The following is a 26,592-nucleotide window of genomic DNA, read 5'->3' as shown; positions in this document are numbered from 1 at the left end:
AGTGAGAAACCAGAGGAACAACGGCAGGTCCCAGGCCGGTGCTGCTGGCCAAAGATACCCTCCCTCTATTTTCCCATGGTTCATGCAAAGAAGGGAAATTCTGTAACACAGGGGGCTGCAAACTGGTAGCTCACGGGCCAGATCGGGCTCACAGATGTATTTTATTTCGTCGGCCTGATTTTAACAAATTCGAGTCAACCTTTCAGAAGGTCAGGATATTTCACATACAAACTCTACGGTTCTGGTTCCACCTGGGACAGTGCAGTTCTGGCCTTGCCTTCCTGTGCAGTGACAACCAGCTGGCACAGGGCAGTAGGTGCCTCTTCAGATGGGGCATGGACAGAGCCGACCCTCATTAGCTGAACACAGACTAGGGAGCCCCACTACCTGGTCAGCCGCTTACTAGCTGTGCGTGGTCTTGGGCAAGCTACTTGATCTCTCAGTGCCTCGGTTTCCCTTGTCTGTTAAATAAGGATAATACCTCCTAGCGCTACTGTTTTTTGGTTGTTGTTTTTTGTTCGTTTTGTTTGTTTGTGGCTGAGTGGTATGCAGGATCTTAGTTCCCGGACCAGGTATCAAACCCCGGGCTCCCTGCAGTGGAAGCACGGCGTCTTAACCCCTGGACTGCCAGGGGAGTCCTGCACTACGGTGAGTTTGATATCAAAGATGTTTAAAACTGTTGCTGGCACAGCGTCAGTGCTATGTGTTTGCTCTTGTTATTCCTAGAGAGGGGCCTGGATGAGGGGCTCTCGCCCAAGTCTACCTGGCACCTGCCCCTCTCCAGCACAGCCCCGTCTGCTCTGACGCAGACGTGTTGAGTTGAGGCTTCGCTTTGGCCCCCACAGCAGAAGCAGTGAAGAGAGGACTTTCCCTGTGGGACTGAGGGACAGAGGGAGAGGTGGATGCATTTGAATACCGTAGAAGAACCATCAGCCTTGGTAGCTGGGGGAAAGGAGAAGCCCAGGATTTCCAGCCTTTGAGCTTAGGTAACCAGCGGCAGCAGTTGTGGGTGGAGGCGTGAGATAGAAACGCCATTGATCAAGGTGGAAAATACAGCAGCAGGTTGGAGAGGAAAGCTGAAGCAAACTCAGATTTGCACGTGTGTTTCTTTGGTGAGCCTTGGGCTGGAGGCCCTGGGTTGTCCCTGTGCTGCCCTGCAAGGCTCTGCAGCGTTTGCCTCCCCCACTCCCCAACCAGGTCTACCTCTCAGAGCTCATTTCCTTTACTCACCCTTCCCCGTCACTCAGCTGCAGCTACACAGGCCTCCTTGCTGGTCCTCAAATACACCGGGCAGTCTTCTGCCACAGGACCTTTGCACTCACTGTTCCTTCTGCCAGGAATACCTTTCCCCCAGGTCTCCACAGGCTAACTCCCTATCTCCTTTGACCTGGGTCTCCACAGGGCTGACTCCCTTTTCTCCTTTGAGTTTTGTTCACATGTCAGGTAAGTGGGCTTCCCTGACCACCCTGTTTAAAGTTTCGCCTCTCTCCCACTGACACCCACTTCTCATAGCTATTTTTCTCCTTATCATAGCATTTATTCTTCGTGTTTGCCTGACTCACCCACAAGGACACAATCACTGTGAAGACAGGAAGTATGTTTTCTCCATTCCTGTAGCCCCAGTGCCTAGAGGAGTACCTGGCACATAGTAGGTGCTCAATAAATATTGGTTGAATGAATAAGCGCATGGCCAGCAGCTGCCCCTACCTTCTCTTTTCTGGCCCTGCCTGTCAACTCCTTTTCTGTTCCCACGAATCCAACTCTAGTGGTGTCCACCTGTCTGGATGGACAATTCCAAGAAAACAGCCCACCAATGAGACACCTCCCTTGCCTTCATTTCTTTGCTCGCAAGTAAGGTTGCAAAGAACGTCCTTGTACAGTATCCTTGCCTGCTCGTGGCTCTCAGGTTCAATTCCTGACAGTGGAACATTTGGGCCAAGAGTTTATGTGCATTTTAAATATTGATCATTAACATGTAATTTTTCCTCCTAAAGGTTGCAGCAACTAATGCTTCCACTAACGGTGCGTGAGTGCCCCTCACCCCGCGCTCACCAACACTGGTATCTGCCACTTGACAGGGGAAGTGGTATCATGGTATAATTTGCGCTTCCTTAGTAAGAAGTGAACTTCTTTTCAGTCACGCTGCTTTTTGCTGAGGTTCTGAGCCTGTCCTTCTCAAAGATAAGTGGACATCTTCTAACAAACTCTCCGTGGGTCCCTCAGTTACCCCACCACTGGATCAGGCAGAGTTGAGACCTATGGGGCACACAACCTGTGGAATACCCACAACACTGCATACATTTAATTCTTCTCAACTGGTGACTGTTTTATCAGCCCCCTCCTGCCTCACAGACCGGAGTGATGTCCCCTTAGTGTTAATCATTTCTGAGGTACCACCTTTCCAAGATCTTCTAGTAATAGAAATAGGATATTTGATCTTGTTTCCTTTAATTGTAGACCATTAGCAGTGTTAGATACCTAAGGCTTTAAGAAGAGTTCTAGAAGGAAAACTTGAAAGCTGTGGAAGGTCTAGTCTGACTATAACTTGTCCCAGTTCAAAGAATCCACCTACAGGCTTAGAGTTTAAGAACAGCTGGTCTTACAGTGCTGTATGTCAATTACAGCTCAATAAAAGTGGAAGAAAAATATATATAGGTTTTTAAAAAAGCAGATGGTCTGAATGTACCACACCCCACCTAGCTCCTTCCACCCCTACCCCTGACTACCGGAGCACCCGCTCCTTAGCGAGCAGGGTGTGCCCCCAACAGAAAGAAAGAAGGAGGAGAAGAGAGAGGAGAGCAAGGGAGATGGCGTATCTGTAAGAAAAGTCAGTATATTTATGGTTTGCTTTATAAAAGTTACTATAATACAATGGTACATAGTATTGAATTCACAAAAATATGAACAAATATTTACAGCAAGACACACCCACAACGGAAACACTTCTCTTCAAAACAAGTTACGTACGATGAGAATCTATATGCACAAACATCCCTAAAACTTATGGGTTCTCTTCTTTGCTGGAGGAGGGAGGCGGCGGGGGGCAGGGACAAGAAAAAGAAAAAGCAGAAACCCCCAATTCTTCAAAAGCAGAGGTTTGTTCAATGAAAATGAAGGCATTGAAAGAAAAATGAGTTGACACATTTCTGGCTATTGCAAGCCATTTCAGGGGTGGGACGGGGCGGGGGTGGTTCCTGGGGACAGGGAGGGTCCAGGCCCTTGCTCGCCCGTAGGGAAGGCTGGTTGGGCAAGGTGAGGCCAGAGTGAGGGGTGAGGCAGGACCCTGGACCCTGGTTTCCTCACATTACCCCTGCCCCACTTCTTTTACGGGAGGAGGGGACAGACTGAAGACAGCCCCTTGGGGGCTCCAGAAGTAACTTAAATCGGCCATCTCTACAAACTACACATTTCCTCATGTGAAAAATAAATATTTCCTCAGTTGCACAATGAGGCAGAAAACCGCAAAAGGAAGAGAAGGTTGCCGCTGTGCCCAGGTCCCCCTCCGTGTCTTAATGCCACCGATTTCATGAAGATTGAAACCGGTGGGCATAGTCTCAAACAGAGAGGGCATGGGGTAAAGAAATTGAAAAAAAAAAAAAAAAAGAAAAACACAACAAAACCACCAACGACAAAAAAAAAAAAAAAGAGAAAAATAACAATTCTTTGTACAGAATTTACATGATAACAAGCTTGACACAAGCTGAGATACCAGAGGCTCCGGGCCTGCATCTGCAGGGTCGGGGCAGCCCCGCCGGGAGCTCTCCCGTCTTGGTGAGGATGACTCCTGGTCACAACAGTCACTTTCCATAAATTATTTACATGCCTTCTTTGCTTTCTGGGGTGCGGGGGACTTGCTTTTGTGTGTGTGTGTGTGTGTGTGTGTGTGTGTGTGTGTGTGTGGTTTTTTTTGGAAGTACAAAGAAATAAGCAAAAAAGTCTTCCCACATGTTTCTACAAGAAACAATGTTCCCGAAAAAAAAGTCCTTTATGGCAGCCTATGTACAGAAATCTGTTCTGAACTTCAAAAACCTATTTTTTCCCCCTTTGTTTTGATTTTATACACGCACAAGAAAAAAAAAAATCCATGGAAAGGAACTCTAAAGAAGATGATGCCAAGGGTTAAAAAAAAACCAAAAACCTGTCAGACGTAGATCTGAGTTTTTAAATCTTTTCCAAGATTTTTCTTTCTCTGGGAGAAATACATCTTCTCACTCTGAAAATAAATATGCTCTTGACTTCTTGGGGCGAGGGGCTTGCTGGCAGGGTGAGTCAGGCTACAGGCTGGGGGCGAGCGGGTGAAGCTTATAAGCAAACAAAAATACGCCACACGCGCATTCGGTCAGGCATTCGGTCAGACACCCGTAGTGGCGGGACTCAGGACCCGCCTGCCCTGGTGGGAGGTGCTTCTCTCCCCTGGGGGTGAAGGTGAGGGCAGGAGAGGGTAAGTAAACACAACCCTTCCAGCTCCCCCCAGCCCCCGCCCCCCCGCTGGCATTCGAATGAGAAAGTAAACACTGAACCCAAGATTTGGGGGGTGGAGGGGTGTGGGGTGGCAGGGAGAGCCCCAGGGGAAATTCCTGCCTGGGACCAGCGTGGCTCCACCAGGGTCTGCTGGGGGAGGGGGGAAGGTACCCCCAGGCTGCTGGGGAAGGAAGAGACTGGAGGGGGGTCGGAAAGAGGGGGGTCTTCTCACTGAGTCCGCCGCCGGCAGAGAGCGGGCCTTCCGTAGTGTTCTGAGGTCAAAGCCGCCTGGCCCGACCCCCCTCCTCTGCAGCACCTGGCCCGGCGCCCGGGCCCGGAGGGTTCCAGAACGTGGACCGACACACCATCAAACCACGCAGCCCCTTCCTGGGGTCCCCACTCTCTGATTCTGCCTTCACATTTCAATGGTTAAAGCGTCTTTTCTCATGAAGAAGAAGAAAAGAATGAGAAGACGAAAACAACGTAGCAGCATTCATGGGAAGAGGCTGACCGGGAAGGGAAGGCTGGACAGAGAAGACAGAGAGAAAGAGGTGGAGGAAGGGGAGACGCCGGGGAGGTAGGGGGTTGGGGGGAGACATTTACACCGGAAACCAAAGTCCCGAAAGGAGCATTTCTTTAAAAAAATGAAAGAGACATGGGCTGAGAGACAGAGAAGCCCTTTCCCACTGAGGGGCCGGAGCTGCGGTGGGTCCTGGGGGTAGTGTTGGGGGCGCCAGGCCCTGGCACGGCTGCTGGGTAGAGGGACAGCACCTGAAATGGGGGTGGGAGGTGGGGTCTGGCCCCGGGGCCAGGGGTCCACGCTCGGGCGCCGGGGGCGGCTGACATCCCCAGGCACCGGGCCTAGTTGAGGGTCCCCCGGCAGTTCTCGGAGCCGCAGAGGCAGGGGATCTTGACGTCCTCGATGGGGAACTTGTAGTCGTAGGTGATCTCCTCGTTGACATTGATGTGCTGCTTCGAGTAGATGACGATCTTCTTCTGCGACTCCACGGTGATGACCTTGGCGTAGCAGTTGGGCTGTGGGTGGGATGTGGGGGGGAGGGTGAGCCGACCCACCTGGGACCCCACCCGGGCCCTCCCTGACCACAGTCCCCCAAACCCGACCGAGCCCCGTGCTCAAGGCCTGATGTACTGGCCCCATGACCCCACTGCCCACTGGCCACCTGCCCTAGGCCTCAGCTCCCCCATCTGGCGGACCAGGGCCCCCTGTCTCTGATATTAAATAAGAATCATGATTGTCATAATAATAAATTTTGCAGGGAAATATCCAATTTACTTTTATACCGCAGGTGATCCCCAAATTTATGTTTCTAGCCCAGGCCCTACTTCTGAGCTCTAGAGAAGGGGTCAGCAAACTCCGGCCCCCAGCTGCCTGTTCTTGAAAATAAAGTTTTATTGGCACACGCTCATTCACTACATATTGCCTATGGCTACCTTTGTTACAATGGCAGTTAAGTAGTTGCTATGAGATGGTCTGGGCCACACGGCCAAAAATACTTACTACCTGGTCCTTTACAGAAAAGGTTTGCCTGCCTGCACTCCAGGCCCCCAGATCCAACTAGCTGCTCCATATCCACCTTTTGGCAGCTCAAGGAGACAACTTTGAGTCAGTAAACTCAGACCTAGGGAGCGGCCATTCCACGCACCCAGTCCCCCAAGCATCTGCCCCCCGCCTCCCCTCTAGCAGTGCTGGATCCAGCCCACCATGCCCAGCGGCTTCTGCCTCAAAGGGCCTCTTGATTCTGTCATCACTTGCCTGGACTGCAGCGGCTCCCGCTGCCTCTCTGAACTCGGAATAACTCCTGACCCAGCTGCCAGGGAAATGTTTCCAAAGGGACAGCAAATCCCGTCACCCCAGGGCAATAGCCGGCCTCGGCTTTTAGAGAAAGTTCTCAGCTCTGCTTACAAGGCTGAGTGACCCAGCCACCACCAACCCCGCCAACCTCATCCTCTCACCCTGCCCTCTGCCCCCTACCTCATCCCACTGCCCCTCAAACAGGTGTTCTCCCTCCTTGCCCCAGGCCTCACCTCACTCACTCATGACCGCACCCAGGTAATTCCCTCTTACCCCTCAGCTCTCACAGGAGACGCACAGCGAAGTCCCTACGGGCCCCAGGGTATGATCAAGTCACAGTCGTGCGAGCTGGCACGTACTGAGCGCCCGCTGTATCTGCACAGAAGGCCTGCCCTCGGTAACCCGCTTCGTCCTCCCAACACCCTACAAGGAGGGACTGTTATCATCCCAGTTTTACAGATTAGGAAACTGAAGCACCGAGACATGAAGTGACCTGCCTACAGTCGCTCACTAAGTAGCGATGCCAAGACCTGAACCTACAGCCAGGGGTGCCTGTCCTCCATTTGAAGCTCCCCGTGCTTATATTCACGAGAGGACCACCCTTGTTATCAACGCCCACCTCCACACCCAGACCTGTGCCATGTCAGCCGTCAGTAGCCGAGTGTGACTCTTTAAGTTAAATTAAACACTCAGTTTTGGGGGCTTCCCTGGTGGCGCAGTGGTTGAGAGTCCGCCTGCCGATGCAGGGGACACGGGTTCGTGCCCCACTCCGGGAGGATCCCACATGCCGGGGAGCGGCTGGGCCCGTGAGCCATGGCCGGCTGGGCCTGCGCGTCCGGAGCCTGTGCTCCGCAACGGGAGAGGCCACAGCGGTGAGAGGCCCGCGTACCGCAAAAAAAAAAAACACTCAGTTTTTTAGCCACACTAGCCACGTTTCAAGCGCTCAACACCACACGTGTATATCAGTGGACAGCAAGGATGCAGAGCACTTCCGTCACTGTCGAAAGTTCTACTGGCCAGCAATGCCCCAGAGGCATCGAAAACGCCCAGCACGGGGAAGGAACTCTGTTAATACCAGCTGTATGGACCATGTCACGAGCACCTCTGGTCTCATTATGCGCATTTTGCAGATGAGAAAACTGAAGCTCAGAGGAGAACGGCTCCTTGGATAAGGCCTCACACCTCCACCTCCCTCCCCGCTATCCTTGTGGGCCCCGAGCTCGGGAAGGAGGCCGCGCCGGTTCCTGTGCCCTCCGGTTGCGGGTCCTCCCGGCACAGCAGCAGGGGCGGCTGCCCTGAGCCGGGCACTCACGTTGCAGCTGTGGTTGATGAAACGCGCGAAGTTGCCGCACTTGGTGGCGTCAATGATGGTGTCGTGGTCCACCCGGAACATGTAGCTGCTACCGATGCCCTCGTCCTCGTAACGTTTCTCCCGCATGTCCGCAATCACCTGGCCAGGAAGAGGCCTCAGTCTGGGCGGGACTGGCCGCAGCCCCACCCCGACACCTGTCCTGGCCGGCAGCGCTTACCTGGCGGATGTTCTGGCCCACGTACTCGATGACCATCTCGTCGGCTGCGATGGGCTCCATGGCGAACAGGCCCCAGTCGTGAATGTGACTCTTGCAGAATTTGAGCTTTTTCTTCCGGAACTGGGGGAGGGAAGGGGATGGGGGTGAGAGCCCTGGTTCCGGATTCTGTGGCTGCCCCGGCCGCCCCAGGTGGGGCCCAGCCTCACCTTGAGCTGGTTGAACTTGAGCAGGTCACTGTCACAGCTGCCAGTGAAGGAGGACAACAGGCGGCGCTGCTCGGAACGCCGCTCCGAGCCGGCCCGTGTGGAGGCGTGAGGCTGCGCTGGGATGCTCATGCCCTGTGAGGATGGGTACAAGGATGTGGACGGCGGGTGACGGATCAGAGAGGGGCGCGGCCGCCTGGGTGAGCTGGCCACAGGGAACCCGCATCCCCGTCTCATCCTTGGCAACCCCACCGTCAGCTCTGTGGCCCTAGCTTCCCAGCTTCCTTGCTCCGAGCTTCCTAATAGCCACCTCTCCTCTACGGGGTCCTTCCCGTCGGAATCTGAACGTGATCAAGTTCCTCTAATCTTAAACAAGATGACGCAGCGTTCTCTTCACTCTTGCTGTCGTTTCCCTTCTCAGCTAGATTTGAAAGCATCTCCGCTTTTTGGACAGAGATGGTGGGTGTCTGTCTACCTAACACCCCGTGGCTTCATTCAAAATCACGGTTCTTCCCAGCAGCCTCGCATCCCTTCCCTCTCTTGGCCTCCCTCTTCCTCTGTCCCCACCATTGACACCTGGAGCTTCACTCCCCTCCAGATGTTCTCCCGGGTCGGCTCACCCCTGCTGTGGCCTTTGGCTAACATTTCCATCCTCATGATGCCCAAATTTAGGTCCCCAGACCAGACGTCCCTCTCCCAAGCTCTCTACTGTACCCATATATCTAACCGTCCGCCAGACCTCACGACCTGGATGTTCCACAAACCCCGAAACTCAAACCATCCCAAAGTGGGGGTCCCACCTTCCTTCTCACCTCAGTGCTTGGCATCCAGCTACGCAGTCCCCAAGGCCGGACCCAGCAGCGTCCCACCCCATTCTGCCTCCTGTAACCAGTCAGGCCCCCCAGTCCCATCCATCTGACCTTCTAATGTTCGAATATTCCTGAGAGTCTTTCAAATGCATCTTCTTTTTCCCACACGGCCCCCCATGTCCAACCTACCCAATTTATTTCCTTAATTTCAAGAAGAAGGAAACTTCTGGAAATGCAACTCAACTCTGTTCGTATCCCTGATTAAAACCCTTCGGAGGCTCTCCCCTACCCGCCCCTCACCTCACCTCTCACACTTGAGCACCCAGGGGAGTGGCACGCTTCGTGCTCCATGCACCGGCCCCTCTGGCTCCACAACCGCTCCCGGTGCCTGACACCCCCTCCAGGAGGGCCCCACCCTCTGCGCAGCCCGGGAGGCTCCGGGGTGTCCAGGCCCCGATGGCCATACCTGGGTGTCCGTGGGGGGCTCGTCGGTGCTGGCGCGGCTGCTGTTGAGGTATCTGAGCTTGTCCTTCTTGTCGATGGTGTAGAAGCCCTCACTGCGGGCGCAGCCTGTCACGTGCTCCCGGATGCCGTCGTCCCGTTTCTTCTTCTTAGCTGAAGAGAGGCTGGTGGGTGGGTGTGGGTCAAGGGCCACATGGACATTCTCGGAGAGCCCCTCCCAGTCCTGCCTGGAGACCCGCCCTCCCGGGCCTGGGCTCTCCACCCTCAGACCCATCTGCAGGAGGCCGAGGACGCCCAGCTCCACGGCCCACACCTACACCACTTCCCTGCACCTGCCCACTGGCCAACTCCACCGTGGTCAGAACTCTGACAGGTACCCAGCTGCATGGCCTTGGGTGTTTTTTTTTTTTTTTAAAACCACCCTCTGCCTCAGTTTCCCCATATGCAAATTGGGGATGACGATGCCCCGTGGAATGACTACAGATGCTTAGGCTGCTTAGCAGAGTTCCTGACACACAGTAAATAAACTCAATAAACTCATTTGGTACAACAGGGATAAAAGCAGCGCCAACTTCATAGGGTTGTGGTAACAACCGACTGTGGCGTGGCATCGTGGCTGAGAACGCAGATTCTGGAGCCACATTTGCCTGGGTTCAAATCTCTACTCTGCTACTTCATAGCTGTGTGACTTCGGGCAGGTAACTTAACCTCTCTGAGCCTCGGCTTCTTCAGATATAAAATGGGAATAATAGCAGCCCCTACCTCACTAGGCTGTTGGGAAGATTAAATTAGGCGATGAGAGGGAGCCAGGGAGAGTGAACCTTCTGTCAGCCCCTGCTTCTGTCATGTTGTACAATCACATTGTTACATTTAGCCCCCAGACCTGCCAATTCTGGCACAGAGGGCAGTGTTTAAAAGTGCCAGTGATGACTCTGTACAGAGCCTGGCACGGTGCCGGCATAGACACTGCTCCGTAAGTGACAGTGATGTGCGCTATCCTGGGAGGTGCAGCCCCCCCACCCTGCCTGGCAGGATATAGGGATGGTAGACCCAGAGCGTGTCATTGAGCCAGTCCATGCCGTTGTCCTGCTGCAGCAGACGCTCGTAGGTGACACACAGGAAGCGGATGTCCTCCTCGTCGATGCCGCCATTCCAAATGTCATACAGGATGGTCATCTCCTCAAATTCTGAGCGGGGCCGAAAGAGGGGCTGCGGCGGTGAGAGCTCGGGGGAGGCTGAGGCCACCAGGTCCTCGTGGCGCTTCTTCGGTGGCCGGCGCCAGGGCCCCCGCACCTTGGCCAGGTCCATGAACTCCTCGGTGACCTCGTCGCGCCCACGGGGACCCAGAGGGATGGCCTCAGAGGGCCACTGGTTCTCTAGCTCCTTAAAGGGCAGCTTGGTGGGCTCAACAGGTGGCGGAGGTGGGGGCGGAGGAGGCTGGGGGGGCAAGGGTGGGGGGGGAGCCGGGATCCCCGCGTTCCGGAAGTCCAGGGTCACGGTCCGGGGGTCGTGGGTGCTGGGGAAGACAGGGGTCTGTGGCTGGCCTGGCAGAAGCAGGAGGTCCCTGCCCAGGGGGGGCCCTCCTGGCGCCCGGACCAAGGGCCCATCCAAGGAGAGCACAGCCGGCGGGGATCGCCGGGGCCGGCCCGGCTTCCTCTTGATGGGGGGTGGGCAGGGGGCCAGTGGAGCAGGCAGCAGGGGTGGCAGCTGGGTGGGGGCCCGAGTCTGGGCCCGCAGGACGGGTACGGGCAATGCCAAGGGCAGGGGCAAGGGCAAGGGCAGAGGGAGCGGCAGGCCTGTCTCCAAGAGCACAGGGGAGGCCAGGGGGCCAGACCGGTCATCACGCCGGCCAGCTGGGAGGGGACAGACAGGCAGGAGCAGGGGTCCACCAGGCTCAGGGAAGGTGGGTGTGAAGCTGAAGTCCCGGCCAGGTGTCCTCGGGAGGCCCCCGCTGCTCAAGCCGGGGGATGGGGATGGGTAGGAGAAGGGGCTGCCTGGCAGCTGCGGGGAGCTCAGGGGCAGGCCACTGCTGCCCCCCGACGGCAGGGGCTCCCCACTCGGTGTGGCCGGCACGGCCTCTGCGCTCTGCGACTTGGCCAAGCTGCCACAGAGGCCTGGAGTACGTGGGGGCTGGTCCTCATGGGGAGGCTCCAGAGGGACTGTTGGGAGCGGGAGGTCTGGGGTCTCGGGCTCTGGTGGTGGGCTGGGTGGCCGGGGTGGTCGAGCGGGCGGCAACGGTGGCTGCAGGGGTAAGGAGAGCAGCGCGGGGGGCGCAGGCTCCGCTTCCAGGTTGTTCTCTGCAGAGAGGTGGGCAAAAACCAGACCTTTATTATTTGATTCAGATGTCCCTCAGCACCCTACTTATGCTGCCCTACTATGCACTTGACACGTCTCTGGGTATGCACTCATACCCTCTGGGTCCCTAGGGGTTCTGTGAGTATACGGACTGTCCCCCTCCAGCTAAGCCGCTCAAGGACCTCTCAGCACCCGGCCCAGTGTCAGGCACACAGTAGGTGTCTGATAAATGTTGGTGGAAGTAAATCAAAGATGCAGGAGACATGGTTGTAGCCCTCGACACTGTCTTTAGAACGGTGTTCCTGTGAACCGGGAACATCCCATGGACCAAGAAAATGAGCTCTATCAAATAAAATCCAACAAGTCTCTTTGCTGCAGGACTTTTCAGAGCCTGTAAGGTTTTCTCTTAGCATTTATCTCTACTGTCACAGAATACATTTTCTAACTTATCTGCTGTCATCCATCACCCTGCCCCAGAGTGTAAGCCCCAGGTATTTTTGTCTGTTTGGTCCACTGTTGTATTATCAGTTCGTAAAACAGTACTGGGGACGACAATAGAGGCCCAATTAATACGTTTAACAATATTCAAAGACCTGTGGTTCTATAGCCAAATAACACAGAATTAAACAAAATACAACGGGTTTCTTTCCTCAAGGACTATTACCGGTACAAACTAACCACATGTGGCTATGTAAGTTTATACTAATGAAAATGAGACAACGTCACAAATTCTGTTCCACAGTGGCACTCTCCACCTTTCAACTGCTCTTAGCAACACGGTGTCTAGTGGCTACAGTATTGGACAGGACAGAGAGAGAACGTTTCTATCACCGCAGAAAGTTCTATTGGACAGCACGTTTCTATCACTGCAGAAAGTTCCATTGGACAGCGTTGTTAGAGCCTTTAACATGCTTTGTGCAGCTCCACCAAGATGGTGGAGGGGGCAGCGTCCATGGCCTCTTCTCAACTGGCCCAGCACCCTGAGGCCTTCTCTGCTGCTTTCTGTCACGGAAATGACCATATACACCTGCACCCACACCCCCTCTCCTGGGAGCATCTCGTGGGACTAATTAATGGTCCAAGGACTAAACCCCAGGGGAATACTGACAGAGGAATGGTGACAGCAGCAGACCCCTCTGGGATCTAACAGGTGCCAGGCTCCATGCTGGCACATCATAAGTCATCTCACTCTGTCCTCCCACATGACCTCATAGGGGAAGCACAGTCCACAGATCCCGTTTTACAGATGAGGAAACTGACTAGTTAAGGTGAAGTGATTAGTATCAAGGAGGCTGGGCTCATTCTCACGGTGAGGACATCCTGCTTCCATGCCCACCGCCCTCCCAGGGGCTGCAAGCGTTACCTGGGGTGGGCTCCGGGGATGGCAGGGGCCGGGCCTCCATCTCTCCAGCAGGGGGCTCTGGAGACAGCAACCTGGCCCCTTCCTGGTTCAGGCCTGGCTCGTCGGGGGGCTCCTTGCAGCCAGCCAGCTCCTCGACACCCACAGGCAAGGGAGGCTCTTCCAGCATCGGGGTCCGCGCCTCGGAGGCTTCGTCCTCAGCTTCGATGTCCACCTCCTCTTCTGGGACCAGCGACTCCGTCGCGGGTGCTCCTGTGGCCACGTCCTCAAAGTCCTCGTCAGGGGCAGCGGGAGCCACGCTTTCTTCTGCAGCTGCCTCCTCCCCTTCCGCCTCATCTTCCTCCCCTGCTGCCAGTTCTTCTTCATCTTCGGAAGGTGATGAGGAGGACCCGGAGCTTGATTCGAAGTCAGAAGACTCAGAGCTCTCACTGGAGGACTCAGCTCCAGCCTTGGAGGTGGCGATGCTCACTGTCTCCTCTGGGCGGGGGACACAGGCAGGGGCGCTGTCATTATCTGCTGTGCTCCAGCCAGGTACTTCACCAAACGTCTCACAACTGGCGGCACTGGGCTGAACATAGCCCTCAGGAGTGTGTGTGTGTGTGTGTGTGCGCGTGCGCGTGCATGTGTCGGTACTAACTAGTCATCACGTTTTTTTAAACTGAGGTGAAATCCACATAACATAAAACTAACCGTCTTAAAGTAAACGATACAGTGGTATTCAGTATATTCACAATGTGGATAACTAGCCCTTGTCTAGAAGAAGCCCGTTCCCTTTAGCGATCACCCGTCTATCCACCGTTCCCTAACCCCAGCGACCACTAGTCTGCTTTCTGTCTCTCTGGATTGACCCCTTCTGGACACTTCACGGGAAAGGAATCATAGGGCATGCCCTGTTTGTGCTTTACTGAGTTCACACTTCAAAGTCAAGAGATCTGCCCCCAGAGTATAGCTGACTATTGCACGGGCTCTGCGCTCTGCAGAGGGACCCCGGGCTGGGCCGGGAGCCCCGCTCACCTCCATCTGAGTCCCCTTCTTCCTTCTCACTCATCTCCGACAGGGCTGCGTCCTCGTCGTCATTCTCAGACTCGTCCCTGTCATCGCTGTCTTCATCATCGTCATCCTGGGGGGGGGAGGGACGGAGGAAAGGTGAGCCGAAGGGACCCCTCCCCTGGCCCAGCACCCCAGGCCTCCCCAGCCCGAACGGTACCTTATCGGACAGGGATGAGGTCGAGGAGGAGGAGATCTGGCTCCTGGGGCCTTCCTCCTCCTCCCCCTCCTCCTCCTCCCCCTCCCCCTCCTCCTCCGCGCTTTCTCGCTCCTCCTTGTCGGAGGCTGAGGATGAGGGCGAGGTTGTCGCGGACTCCGAGGACGAGGACGCCGACGACGATGAGGACACCGACAGCGACTCCTTCTCGTCCTCCTCCCCGCCACTGTCCAGCTCCAGGGGCCGGGCTGGCCGCCGCCGCACACCCACGCCCTTGGGGTCCCGCTTGGCGAGCTCACAGGGGGCATCCGCCATGTCGCGGTCCCGCTCCCGCTCAGACTCTGTGGGGAAGGAGGGCTGTCAGAGCTGGGCCAGGGGCGCGGGAGAGGAGGAGACCCCAGCACCCGGCGAGCGGAGGGGCGCAAACCTTCATCCTCCTCATCCACGGAGGCTGAGGGTCGCAACCGCTTCTGGTCGCCAGACGAGGCGGTGTCCGGCGGCTCTTTCCTCTTGACCTTGAAGGAGGGCAGGCGGATGGCCCCGCGCAGCCCAATGCTCAGGCCCAGGCCCTCGTAGCCCAGGCCCTCGCCCTTGCCCCACGACTCCAGCAGGCAGGAGGCGATGCGGTCCTTGGGCTTCGGCCTGTCTTCGTCCTTGTGCTCACCGGACTTCACCGGGGTCAGCGAGGCCTGGGGTACAAGAGAGGAGGGGGAGGTGACCATGGTTACGGCGCTGCCACCAGCCCTGTCCCCTGAGCAGCCTGCCGTCCTCTCAACAGTGACAGCCACGTGGTAACTGGGCACTTCCTTTCCTGGAACCTACCTCATTTTGTGCCGACTACTCAGGACGCCCCCAGGGCCCCACTCTGCCTCCCTGACCCTCGGCTTCCTCACCTGCAAAGCGGCTACTACAGCTGCCCGCACCGGAGCAGGGGACCTCGCGCTTTGGAGGTTGGAACCCAAAAGGAACGCATTGTAAGTACACACCTGTGTCATCGACACACCGCTTTCACAAAATAACACTCACACTATCCTGCTTTGGGGGTCTGGGTGGCGGTGTTTCCAGTACGTGCCTGGGTAGGAGAGAGGCTGCCTGGCCGGGTCTCTGCCGCCCGCCCCCCTGCAGGGCCGCGCCGCCCACCCACCTTGGCCATCCGCTCCTTCTTGTCCCACCACTCGTCGAAGGCCCGGAAGGCCACCACCTCCACCATCTTGCGGTTCAGGTCCCGCTTCATGATGGCCTTGAGCTCTTTGAGCACCACCAGCAGGACACCATCCACCGTGGCCTTGTGCGGGTCCTCCTGGCGTGGCACGTAGCCTGGTGGTGGCACTGACGGGTCAAACTTGGGCAGGGGTGGCCAGGGCTGCCCGCGGCCAGGGCCAGTGTTGCTAAGGGAGAAGGGGCCCCGGTAGGGCGGCAGGTTGACGAACTGCAGCCCAGCGGAGGCGGCTGCGGCTGCGGCGGCCATGAAGGGCGGGTAGGGGCAAGCGCCCTGGCCCGTCATCAGACGGCTCAGCATTTGCGTCTGCATCTGGAAGGACATGGGCATGCCGCCCCACTGGCCGCCCAGCACATGGCTCATGTCCACCTGCATCACGGGAAACAGCCCCGGTGGGAAGGGCGGCAGCGGCGGCAGAATGGGCGGGGGTGGGACACCGGGCGGTGGTGCTGGCAGCGGTGGCGGGGGCACTGTCACAGCGGGGTGGGCTGGGGGCGGTGGGGGCGGTGGCGGGGGCAGAGGAGGGGGCATGGGGAAGCCAGGCTGGGGCGGGGGGGGGCGGCGGGGGCGGGGGCAGTGGTGGGAAGCCAGGAGGCGGGGGCAACGGCAAGGTCGGGGCCAGCACAGAGGGAGCTGCCACAGCCCCCGTCCCGGGGGTCACCACCATGGGCTTGGGGCAGTCAGCGCTGGTGATGGGGGCCGAGGGCATCTCATCATCTGAGATCTCCATGTCCTCCCCCGAGGACTGCTGCCCCTACAGGGAGAGCAAGGAGAGAGAGGTGAGGGTGAGCCCGGGTGGCCCAGCAGGCTCCCAGATGCCCCTGCTGAACACCCGCAGGTCAGAGAAGAAGCCTTCTACAAGACAGAGAGAGCAACGTGGCTTCCTACAAGACTGAGAGAGCAACGTGGCTTCCGCAGCTCTGATCCTGGTCCCCTCCCTTGCCAGCCACGTGGCCTCAAGCAAGTCGTTTAATCTCTCTAAGCCTCAGTCTCCCCATCTGCATGATGAGCACCACAGTACCTGCCTCACGGGGTTATCATGCAGATTCACTCATTCATTCATTCAACAAACATTTGCTCAGCACCTGCTGTGTAGCAGGCACTGTTCCAGGTGCTAGGAACACAGTGGTGAACAAGACAGACGAAATTATTGCTGTCTTGGAGCTGAACTTCTGGAGGGACAAGGCAAAGGATAACTAGGAGGAATGTGAAATATATAGTCCTTCATGGAGAAAAAGAAAGCTGGGAAGGGGAGTGAGGTGTGAAGAGGGAAAAAGATTCTGTTTCAATTTGAGAGACTCTGTTTCAATTCAGAGAAGATAATACTAATAGTTAAAACTTCTCTAGCCTTTTCTACAGGCCAGGCACCTTTCTAAGCACTTTACGTACCTTAACTCAGTTAATCCTCAGAACAACCCTGTAAAGTAGGTCTGTTATCACCAGTTTTAGTGATGAGGAAGTTGGAACACTTGAGAGCTTAAGTAACTTGCCCAGGCCACACAACCACTAAGAGATGGAGCCCGGATTTGAACCAGGAAGTGTCTCACTAGCCTTTGTTCCCAGTTGGCCTGTAATCTTCACTGTGGCAGAGAGGGCCTGGCAGAGAAGGTGACACGAGCAGCAGCGGCGTTTAGCAGTAGTGAGGGTGCACGAATAGGAGGTATGTCTTTACGTTTTTCCTTAGTTACTCTTTTCATATAGTCTTAGTACGGGCCGCAGTGGGGCTGAGCGTTGTCAGCACATAATATCTCGTATTTCTCATCTGCACCCTAACCTCACAACGTAGGGCTCTAGTCCAATCCCTTTTGACAGGTGAGGAAACACACTCAGAGAGCTATACATAAATCACTGGCCCAAGAGGCCCAGCCAGTCAGAAAGAGGGCTGGGATGCGAGCCCAGGGTGCCTGCTGAGCGAGGCGTCAGGGGGTTGTTGTGGGAATCCAGGACCGTGGCACCACGTGAATGGGAGGAGTCGAGCATGACCTGTCTGTGAAACGGGAAAGGACTTCTTTTCATTCAGACATGGGGCTTTGGGGGGGTGGATGCAGAGGCCTGGAACTGGAGCGGGGCACGGGGTCCACAAGGTAGAGGTGGAGCAAGAAGGCAAAGCAGGGGTAGGGCGAGGAGGGATGGGCTACCCCCAGGCTCTCGTGTCAGGACCCAAGGCGAGAAGGGGGCTCAGGCCCTGGCCTGGATGAACGTGGCTGGGAAGACAGAGCCTTTGTAGGTTGCCAGGGAGTGCATTTGAAGGCTGAGGGGGCAGGGTCTGTGCAGGCTGTAAGGTCAGAGGTCAGACGTACAGGTGAGGGAGGCTTCAAAGGGAAATGGGGGGCGGGGGAGAGAGAAGAGGAAAAGCAAACCTAAGGCAGAAGAAAGCCCTCGCTTTTGCTCTGTCCCCTCTACAGACACACACACTCTGCCTCTCAGGGACCCACACACATGCCGAGGGAGGCACTGGCAGGCTCAGCCTGATTCTCAGGGACAGCGCCAGATCAGTCCTGGACAGCGCCCAGCAAGGCAGGCGCAGCACGCATAGGGTTAACGCCGCCACGGCTGCCAGCCAATCACAAGGAGACCCTGATCCAGCCCAGCCCGCGGCCCTGCCCCTCCCTCCGCCCCTCCCGCGTCCGGGGGCGGGGGGCAGAGAACCGGCGGGAACTGGCGGCTGAATATTCGGCATCAGCTCCAGCCGTGCCTGGAGCTTCCCAGGTGGCACCTCACTTAAGCCGAGATTAGTGTGAGGCAGCTACTCTCACTATCCCATTTCACAGATGACGAAACTGAGACTCAGGCAGGGAAAGTAACTTCCCTAAGGCCACATGACCAGTAAGTGACAGGGGTGGGGCTCAAGACTTAAGGACTGGAGCCGGAACTTTTAACTATCAGCCTCTGTGAAGAAAGGGAGTGTCCCCCTGTGCTGCTCTCCCATGTGGTCAGCCTAGGCTGGGATTCCCTCGGGTTCAGGCCGGAGGAACCCGGGAGCTGCTCTCCCGACTGTCAGCAGGGGGCTCCCGAGGGCCATCTTGGAGGTTATCAGTACTCCCGGGCTTCCCTGGGCTGATGTCCCGGGGCATCCCCGACCCCAGCTCTCTGGGCCTCAGTCTCCCCTTTCCTACAGTGACACCGTGGGAAAGCTCATTCCCTCTGGCTCCTCTGGGCTTCCCGGCCCTGGATCAGCCAGTGAGCATGGTTAAATAAACATCCCCTAACCTCCGGCAGGAGAGGGAGGGAAGAAGGGAGGATGGCAGCAGGGCCAGCAGCCCCCCCACCTCTGCACACCTGTCAGCTCTCCCTGCCTGAACCCCTTAGCGCCAGAAACCACTTCCCCAGAACAGCCTGGAGGCCCCCAGGAGCCCCAGCCACCTGCAATCCCCTCCCAGGCAAGCCAAGTTCCTCTCTGTTCTTCCCTGAGGCGGCCACATCGGCCTAATCAAAGGACTCGGGGAGGAGGGACCCTCCTCCCTACCGCCCACGGGGGGCGAAGAGCTGTGTCTGAGCTCCTGCTGTTCATGCCTGCCAGGCCAGGAGGGCCAGGGCAGGTGCCTGGACCAGGAGGGGGTAGGAGCAGAGCCAAGGAAGATGACGGAATCCTCCCCCAAGGGAATGTGGCATGCAGCAGCACCCACCCCAACCCTCAGGCTGCAGTGAGACCCCAGAGGAGGATCTCTGGGTGGGCAGAGGGTGGGGGGTGGTCAACTCAGCCTGGTTCTGGCTGTGGCCCTCCCCCGCGCTAGCCCTTAACTCCTTCAGTCCTGGACGCAGGGGGAGAGGGAGGAGGAACATTTCAATGTCCTCCCTGCCCACCATGGTTTCCCATCTCTTCAGAGGGCACCAGGTTCTAGGAGACAGTGCTCCAGAGCTGCCACCTGACCTAGCTCAGCAGAACACTCTGGCTGATCCCTCTTCCCAAATCTGCCTGAGTGTCAGGACCAGTCCCGATCAGGTCCCAGCCTCCCAACAGAGAAGGAGGCCCCAAACCATCACCACAGTCCACCTCTCTGGGATCTCAGCAAACTCCAACCAAAGAAGCTCAAGTCAGAATTTATCCCCAGAAAAAGGTCTTGACTTCCCATACCTAGCAAGGAGAGCAACAGATCTAGGTCATGTTTCCCTTTTCACCAAAGCTGCTAGGGAGCTCAGAGCAAACCAGCTGCTCAGTCATAGCCCCTGGTGCTTTTCGTATCCTCTTTTCATTCTCTTTTTATTTGTGATCTGTTATTTTGGCTGCCCTAGCCCTGCTGCTTCTGTGTCTTAGCTAGTTATCCGACGGGGAGAATGTTTCAAGGAGGAAAGAGGGAGCCACAAGACAGACAAAACCAATCCCAGACAGAGATGGACAGACACCATGGTACCTCATCCATCTTCTCTGAGGTGGGGGTCCTGTCTCCAGCCAGGTCCAAGGCCATCTCAGTTGTCTGACCCAGAAGACCGGTAGGGTCTGGGGGGCCTGGCTCGGGTGGGGGCCGGGGCCCCAGGCCCAGGTCAAGCTCATCATCCTCATCTGAGTCGGGCAGTGGTGTGGGACTGATGTCCTCCAGGCCGGTGCTGGATGGGCGTGAGGAGGGTGGTGTGGGGCCTCGAAAGCCAGGCTGAGAGTTAGCGCCAAAGGGGGCCAGTGGGGAGAGCTGGGAGGAGGAGGAGGAGATAGGGCTGCCCTCCATCTGCAGCTCGGTGTCTGAGTCCTGCTCCCGAAGGAAGGGCAGCTTGGTGCGCTGCTCCTTCAGCAGCATCTCGATCCGTGAGTCCAGGCTGTCGTGGGGCTTCTCGGGCCCTGCAGGCGACGACTCCAGCGTGGGCGTACCAGGACTGTCACAGGGCTCAGGGCTCCAGCCGAAGGTCGGCCGGCTGCCCAGCTCCATGCTGTTGGCATCAGGGGGCGGGGGTCCAGGTGGCGTGCCTGGCTTCTCCTTTGTCAGGGGCTCAGTGGGCGGCAGGGGCGGGGGCACAGGTACTCTCCGGAACTCCCCACTGTCACGGGCCCCAAAGGGGGTTGCGGCAGCGGGCTCCTCAGGGGGCGGGGGGAAAGGGGGTACAGGAGTCTGATATGGAGAGAAAGCCGACTTGAATGTGACTCCAGGAGCGGAGGCTGCTTGGGTAGGCGGTGGAGTGTGGGCAAACGTGGCTGAATCCTGTGGCTGGGCCTTGAATGGAGGGCCACTGCCGCCCCCACTGCTGCTGACTGCCCCGAATGGGAGGTCCACGGAGCCCCTGAAGGTGGCTGTGGCCCCTGCCACTGCGGTGACTGCAGAAGAGTTGTGGACATAATGATGCTCGTGGCGGCGGTTGTAGGCGTCCGTGAACTTGCTCTCGTGGCGCCGAGCCTTGAAGGTCACTGTGGGGTCCTGGCTGAAGAGGTAGGAGGGCGTGGGCTGGCGGCTGGAGTAGCTGGAGTCCTGCGAGAAGGGGGTGCCCAGGCGCGGCGTGAGCGGTGTGCCCTGTCCGTAGGAGTTGGGCGTGTCCAAGCGGCAGCTGGAATAAGCAGTGTCCTGGGAGAAGGGTGTCCCACCACTATTGGGGGTGACAGAGGATGAGCCAGAGCCACAGCCTGCAGACAGGCCACCATCTTTGAGGCGCTTCAGGGCATCTGACAGCTTGAGAGAGAGAGAGAGACAGGTCTGAGATCACTGGGGGGAAAACATGCAATAGAATGGGACTGTTTTCCCCTCTCACTCCAGCTACCGGGGAGCTCGGAGCCAAACTGGTCACTCTAGAGCTGCAGCATAGTGAACGGAAGCAGCGGTGGCAGAGGGAAGGGGGGAGATTTAAGAGGAGTGTCTGGATGGTCCTCACCTTCTCTAATCTTGGGGTAGCCAATTATCCTCAGAGAACCTTGAGGGTTTTTCCTAATCCCTAAAGCAGAGTAAAGATAAGACCCTGACATCTTGGTGTGAACTGGGATTTCCTTCCTGCCCCAGGCTGTCAGATATCAAAGACCTTCCAGGTAGAGATAGCAGACGATGGTCTTGGAAGTGAGGGGGTGGCCAAGGGCCTTGTCCCTCCAACTTCTTGATGTTTTAGGGTTTAAATAGTGTAACACGTAGGGCTTCCCTGGTGGCACAGTGGTTGAGAGTCCGCCTGCCGATGCAGGGGACACAGGTTCGTGCCCCGGTCCGGGAGGATCCCACATGCCGTGGAGCGGCTGGGCCCGTGAGCCATGGCCGCTGGGCCTGCGCGTCTGGAGCCTGTGCTCCGCAACGGGAGAGGCCACAACAGTGAGAGGCCCGCATACCGGAAAAGAAAAAAAAAATAGTGTAACACGTAAAGTGCCTGATAAACAGCTGACCAGCAAGTAAGCAAAGACTGTTCACTCTGGAAAAGCTATTCCAGAGGGTGGCTGGGTTGATGCTGGGGTAGGAGCTGGGATGAGAACCTCCCCGTGAGATGGTGGTCCAGGTGAGGTCCTGGGAGGCGGTGGGTGGGGAAGGAATCCATCTTGCTCTGGAAGGAGGGACTTGAACTCGGCTTTCTGGGGGCAGGGGTAGAGGGGTGCACGGGACACCAGAGACTAGGACCCTGGACACAGCAGTGTTTCAGCATTAACGTGGAAAGCACACGGACTCTGGATCTCTGGGATGGGAATCCCAGCGTGTGCAGAGAGAGGGCTGGGGGCCGTGCCAGAGGACAGCTTTGGCAAACAGGGCTTTCAGACCCCCTGCTGGAAGCCTTGGTGGGCACAGCCAGGCTCCTTTCCTGGTGTCTGACACTGGAGATGGTGAAGTAGGGTGGGGGCCAGCCACATCAAGGGAGCTGGTGATGGGGTGGGGAGGCGGGGAAAGGACTGACAGCCATAAACCCACCTGCAGGGTCTCATTCACGATTGGAGAGACAGCATCCAGCTCGCCCACTGGGAGGGTTTGGGGTGTGTATCGGCCCGTGACCAACAGTTCGTAGAACCGCATGCGGGTTTCCCCTGTGGAAAAGGCAAGGGAGGGAGGACTCAGTGAGGCTCCAGGATGGGGCAGCCCGCACAGGTGGGCATCCTTGTAGGGCCCCTGTGCCTGGGGCCCCTGTGCCTGGGGCCCCTGTGCCTGGGACCCCAGGCTTAGGGAAGCTAAGTGACCCTGACCAAGTTCCCACTTCTCTCTCTTTGTACCTCACTCCGGAGTCCGATCTGTTCAATGAAGCTCCTAAACTGTATGATTTTTCTGATCCTGAGATTCAGAATTTAATGCCTCGTGGCGCTGGGACTCCCCCAAATACAGAAATGCCAGCCCCAACACAAAGCCCCTTCCTGTCACCTGGGCCATGCCACCAAAGAAAGGGGTAATCCCCATCCTCTCACCTTCCCACTTAACATCCAGGGCCTTGTAGCAAGTGAAGAGGAAACCCAGTGACACAGGAGTGACAGTTTTGTTGTTAACTCTCTCAGGTGCCTGTCAGAGTTTGTAAAATGCACTCTAGTACTGCGTTACTGTGAACTCCACAAGGTCCTCCCCCGGCCCACTGAGCCACTCTGGTAACCCTCCACCCCAGCCCCACCCCCTGGCAGAGAGAGGCCTCTATAGACCAGGGGGCCAGATTATCTATATTTATAGAGCCCTCTGAGGCAGCTGCTTACATATGCAAAGGAGACGCATTCCTTGAGCTACTCTTTACCGGTCTCTTTCTTGAAATACAAACTTGGTGGCAGTCTCTAAGGACCTTTTCTTTTTTTCTTTTTTCTTTTTTTTTGCAGAAATGAAATTTTGGTGAGGGCTGACTACTCCTTAAAATGGGCATGTGATGGGAGAGGGGCTCTACATTTGATTCTCAGGGAGAGGTCAGCCTGCAACCACCCAAGGGGTCTCCCCAACAGACTTGAGAAACTAGAGAAGGGGGGTGAAGGGCGCTGTGACTGGAACAGGAACCTGGCTTGTGCCCTGAGGAACCTCAGAATTAGGCACAAGTTTGGCAAGAGTTTATAGGATAACTGTGCCCACCCAGAAGCAGTATCCCTCCGCATCCCCAAGCAAGGTCTTAGAGACAGTCAATATGTGCTCATTATTAAAGGCGAAAAAGAAAGGATTACATTTTCCAGTCTTGGGTTTGGTGTGCCCGGGTTGCCCCTAAACCCCGTGCTCACGAAACCCTTGGAAGCCACTCACCTAAACCCTCCCATGCAGGGTCTCCCAGGGGACGTCCCAGGGGCTCTGGACCCAACAGTCCCTGCCCAGTCACAGGGCTGGCTGGGCCTCAGAGCACCGGGCACTTTCTTCTGTATTGGTACGAACTTCTCTAGAGAGGTCACAGGCAAACTTTAGGGGAGGCCCTAGAGTCCTGCCAGCCCCCCAGCCAGCACGGAGGAGAAGCCTCCCAGGACCCTGAGGGTGGGAGGTATGGCTTCCCCAGCCCGGCTCTCCCAGCAGCCGCTCAGAGGCTCGGTGAGCAAAGAGCGGGATTCCGCTGCTTGGGAGGTGGTGCTGTCTCTTTAAGAGAGAGGAGGGAAGACAGTGTCAACCCTAGAGCACCGGGAGCAGCCCGCCCAGCTCCAACCGGAGCATTATCAATGAAACCACACTCTGGGCCCAGATTGGTTCCCACTTCCAAGGGGAAGGGGCGGCCTGTGGGGGAGGGGCACTCCAGATCCCTGGAGGACTCTCTTTTTAGTGGAGGGACGTACTCTTTGGATATTTAAAGGCGTTCTAGTGGCTCTCCGTCAGCGCCCCCACCACAAATAAACGAACCCTGCTTTCTCTCCTAACACAGACGGCAACACTGGGGACTGCCTAAACCCAGGCCACCAGGGCTCCGCGCGGGGCCCGAGGGGGTGTCAGCGGTGGGGAAGCCTCCGGGTGGTCCCTTGGGGTTCAGTGGCCAAGGACCGGCACATTTGGTAAATTACAGCTTGTCTCCTAGCAACAGACAACACATTTGGCTCCACGTGACTCTACCCTCAGGAGGGGGCAAAAGAAAAGGTTGTAGGGGGCACCTAAGGAAGAGTGAGGGGCTCCCCAACACTGCAAGAGGGGCTCTGGGAGAGGAAGGGGTCACACTGACAGGTCCTGTGGCTACTCCGCGATGGCTGTCCTGAGCGGGCCTCCACTCACCTTTGGTGTCCAGCTCCACGTGGATGATATTGCCCATGACCGAAGTGCTGTGCAAGTGCTGAACCGCCTCCTTGGCTCCCCTGACCGTGGCAAAGACCACTTTGGCGATGCCCAAGTGCTTCTTGGTCTTGGGATTGTACAAAATCTCCACCTCCTCCACCTCCCCATACTTCTTGCACATGTCCCTCAGGAAGTTTTCACGGATGTTATCATTCAGCTTGGCAAATGTCACCTGCTTCGGAGGCACCGGGCCCACATAGAACTCATCGATCTGGCAGGGGACGAGGGGGAAGGGAGGTTGAGAACACTGAAACCGAATGGAAAACACAAAATTCCCCACTCGCCCGCCCTTTGAAAACAATGAAAGGTAAAAAATAAAAAATTTTTTTTTGGAAAAAAAAAATGCACGCGGGCGGGCCCGGGAAGCGGAGGATTAAATCGTTTGGAACGTGGAAGTCCTCTGGGTTCGAAAGGAAAGGGGAAAAAGAAACAGTTTCTCTTTCCCCACCCCCTACTCTATCCTCCTCTCCCTGCTGCCAGCGCAGGGGCGACCCCTTGGGCTAGGAAGTTGTACCCCTAAAGCCACAAGGCTGGGAAGGGGGGCGGGTCCCAGGGCCGAGCCCTTGGGCTGGCAGGAGCCAGGTGGGGACCCGGAGCCCCCAGCTGGGCGGGCAGGATACTGTATCAGCGCCTTGATTACAGTTTCACCGAGTGTTATTCTGTTTACAGTAGCCGAGAGGGGACACCCCTCTCTTTGCCATCTCCCCCTCCCCGCCAAAACTTCCCAGGCCCCGGACGGCGGGAACTCAGAATCCGGCTGGGCTCGGTCAAGACTGGCGTTATTTTCGAATTCGGGGCTTGGGGAGGGGGGTCAGGGGCGCGGGGCAGGGGGGAGGGGCCCTACTTTGAATTTGGGCACCGACAGCTCCAGCTCCTTGTTTTTGGTCCAGATCCCGACGACCCGGGGATCTTCGACAATTTCCACCGGGCGGTTGCTGGACATCTGTGGGGAGGAAGCGGTGGGGGGGGGACGTAATGGGTGGCCTGGTCCAACTCCCCAGGGACAGGGGCAAGCCCCCCCCCCCCCCCGCCCTTCTCCAGGCACTTGTCAAACTCCAGGACTACGGACCCGGCTGACAGTTGGCCGGGTGGTCAGGAGGGGGGTCCCCGGGCCGATCGGACCCTTCCGCCCCCACCCTCCTCGCCACGGCTCGGAGGGTGGGTGCGGGCGGCGGGGAGGCGCGCCGGCTACTCACCGCCAGGCTGAAATGCTGCCCATCGTAGCGGTACAGTTTATGATGCCCCTTTTTCAAAGCCGGGTCAATCATCAACTTGTAACTTCTCCAATGGTGGTTCCTCCTCTCGCCCGAAGGGCCGGGCTGCGGCGGGGGCTGCTGGTGGTGGTGGTGGTGGGGGTGACTGTTCTCCATGCCGTTAACCCAACCTGAAAACGAGCAAGTTGTTGTCGTCTCCGCCGCGGTGGCGGCGGCGGCCGCTTCTACACACACGCGAAGGAATCAAATCGTCCAGCCCCCACCCCCTCCCACCTTACCAGCGCGCCCCAAAAGGAGCTGTCTCGCTGGCTCCCCCCAAAATAAGAATGGAGCGAGAGAATAACCCTTCCGGAGAATTAGGCGCCCGCCCGCTCGGCCACCATCTCGGGGCGGCTGCGAGGGGCTCCCGGGGGTCCTTGGTGCAGACTGGCGGGGCCCGGGGCACCCGGAGGACCCGGGCTCCGGCCCATGGTACCCGCCCGGCCGCCCGGCGTGGCGCTAGCTCGCTCGCTCCGCCCGGCTCGGGCGCGGGGCTCGCGGCAGGCCTGGCGCCGCCCGCCCGCCCGCCCGCTCGGCCGGAGCGGGGGCCGGGGCCGGGGCTGGGGGCTGGGGGCTCGGGCCGCCCGGCTGCCGGCAGCGGCCTCTCCCTCCCCGAGCCGCGCTTACATCCCCGCCGGGCGCCGGCCTCCCTGCGCCGCCAGCCAGTACATGGTGTCCCCCGCGGGAACCGAGGCCGGGGCGGCCGGACTGGGGGCCGGGAGGGGGGAGCGCCGCCGCCGCGGCTGCCGGGCCCGGAGCTGCTGCCGCCGCCTCTGCTGCTGCTGCTGCTGCCCGGGAGGCGGCTGGCGGCGGAGGCTCGGCTCCCAGTAGCCGCACATCCCACAATACACCGCTAAGGAGCCCGACCCGAGCGCTCACCCTCCTCCTCTTCCTCCTC

At 57.6% G+C, this 26,592-nt stretch overlaps 1 protein-coding gene across 1 annotated transcript; it reads right to left on the bottom strand.

Moving 5' to 3' along the window:
- Window positions 1-2,817: 2,817 nt before the first annotated feature.
- On the bottom strand, window positions 2,818-26,556 carry SETD1B (SET domain containing 1B, histone lysine methyltransferase). Its single transcript, XM_012535559.3, is given in 18 exon segments — window positions 2,818-5,496; window positions 7,587-7,724; window positions 7,804-7,923; window positions 8,010-8,141; window positions 9,282-9,448; window positions 10,315-11,574; window positions 12,936-13,409; window positions 13,947-14,052; window positions 14,140-14,477; window positions 14,564-14,825; window positions 15,281-15,913; window positions 15,915-16,109; window positions 19,708-20,946; window positions 22,153-22,265; window positions 24,382-24,652; window positions 25,286-25,384; window positions 25,638-25,825; window positions 26,322-26,556. Coding segments are annotated over 17 exon segments (5,895 nt in total). The 5' UTR covers window positions 25,812-25,825; window positions 26,322-26,556; the 3' UTR covers window positions 2,818-5,322.
- Window positions 26,557-26,592: the final 36 nt, after the last annotated feature.

The sequence above is a fragment of the Orcinus orca genome, chromosome 15 (genome assembly GCF_937001465.1).
Source record: "Orcinus orca chromosome 15, mOrcOrc1.1, whole genome shotgun sequence".
NCBI lineage: Eukaryota > Metazoa > Chordata > Mammalia > Artiodactyla > Delphinidae > Orcinus > Orcinus orca.
Note: the sequence above shows the minus strand (reverse complement) of the source record. Positions and strands in the feature narration are given on the sequence as shown.